At 41.1% G+C, this 1,540-nt stretch overlaps 1 protein-coding gene across 1 annotated transcript in view; it reads left to right on the top strand.

The window, feature by feature from the left end:
• The window catches only part of xylb (xylulokinase homolog (H. influenzae)), a gene marked incomplete at its 5' end in the record, with an annotated part of 2,579 nt that extends 1,350 nt beyond the window's left edge, over window positions 1-1,229 (top strand). The window contains 1 exon segment of the mRNA XM_035675526.1: window positions 526-1,229. Coding sequence (XP_035531419.1) covers window positions 526-594 — 69 coding nt within the window.
• Window positions 1,230-1,540: the final 311 nt, after the last annotated feature.

Below are 1,540 nucleotides of genomic sequence, written 5' to 3'. Positions count from 1 at the left end.
CTAGCACACACACACACATACACACTGATTACATGCTGGTGGATGAATATTCTCTCTCTGTACAGCGGGATATTAAATATGAAGCAGCAACATAGCGGGAGAGAAAGTGTCTGCGGCATTCCTCACAGCGCTGGGATAGAAAACACTCCTAACTTTACGCTTTATTCCTGATGTGATGTTTGAATGTATTATGATGTAATCGGAATTACATTACCATACCATAAAGTAATAGCATTTTTAAAATATTTAAAATATTGTAATTTCTTTTAGGGATGTTTTTTGTGTGTTTTTGGTGTTTGTAGTAAATTTTCTGTTTGGTTGAGCTGGACGGACTCCCTGAAGCCCCGCCCTAAAACAGTTAGCAGTTAGACATCGTACTGCACAACGCGTAGCTGAGAGTACTTTAGTAGGATTTTACTCCTCCACTACAGTCGGCTTTACACAGCGCAGTGACAGACAGACAGACAGACAGACAGACAGACAGACAGACAGACAGCAGCTGGTGATTTCTTTCTGTGTGTTCAGGTGTACGGCAGCATGCTGAAGCGCTACGCCCGATTGGAGGAGAGAGTCCTGCAGGAGACCCGCCCCTGATCGGTGGCCGCTGCCGCCACCGATCAGCTCTGAGGAGGAAGCAGAATAATAATGAATCAGCCAATAAAATAGTGAATATGATTATGAATATAATAATTCCAATCAATCACTGAACTCAACTTCCCCACTAGATGGCACTAAATCCTACAGACTGCTCCTGTAAGCTCCCCTGCCTCTCTCCGCTCCGACCCCCCCACATCCAACAGCACAGAGCAGCTCACACTAACAGGAAGTCAGACACAGACAAAGGTCAATTTTCAGAATAAAATACTGTGTGGAAACTCTACATCAACATTGTGGCACCAGACAGGAAGTCAGTCAGAGGAGATGTGAACGTTTGTTTCCTGTTTAAGGACAAAATACACAAGTAAACAACGTCGGACAGAAAGATCTCAGTGGATCACGGAGCCGAGCCACGACATGACGCAGACACAACGCCGTAAAGGCGTGTCCGGTGGCAGCGGTCCTCACAAAAACATGAAGTGAGGTTCTGAGGTTGTTTTTTTTTATGTATAATGTGATGAAAACCTCGTTGGTTGTTTCCTTTCTCGTCAGTTAGACTCAAGAACAGAAACTCACATCAGAACAAACTGCAGGAAGAAATGTGATTAAAACTAATTAATAAAACTATTTCAGCCCCAAGATAAACAACAATTAACAAACAGGAAGTATGAATTAACCTTAATTAAATCTCAAACTAATTTCCTCTGACTAATGACGAATACAGCATGGTTGTATTTTTACAGATAATGCAGCAGGTTGTTTGTTGGTGTTACATTATTAATGTTCAAAATCAGTTTAAACCTGCAGATGTTAAAATATAAATCTATAATCAATAACATCTCCTCATTAATCAGTGTATAAACTCTAGAGCTATGTTCTATCTGGAGCTGATCCAATCAATAATCATTAAACCAGTTTTATCCAGTCTGAAGCCACATTTCTA

Source organism: Morone saxatilis, unplaced genomic scaffold, assembly GCF_004916995.1.
Source record: "Morone saxatilis isolate NCDOM2014 unplaced genomic scaffold, NCSU_SB_2.0 Contig0, whole genome shotgun sequence".
Taxonomy (NCBI): domain Eukaryota; kingdom Metazoa; phylum Chordata; class Actinopteri; family Moronidae; genus Morone; species Morone saxatilis.
Note: the sequence above shows the minus strand (reverse complement) of the source record. Positions and strands in the feature narration are given on the sequence as shown.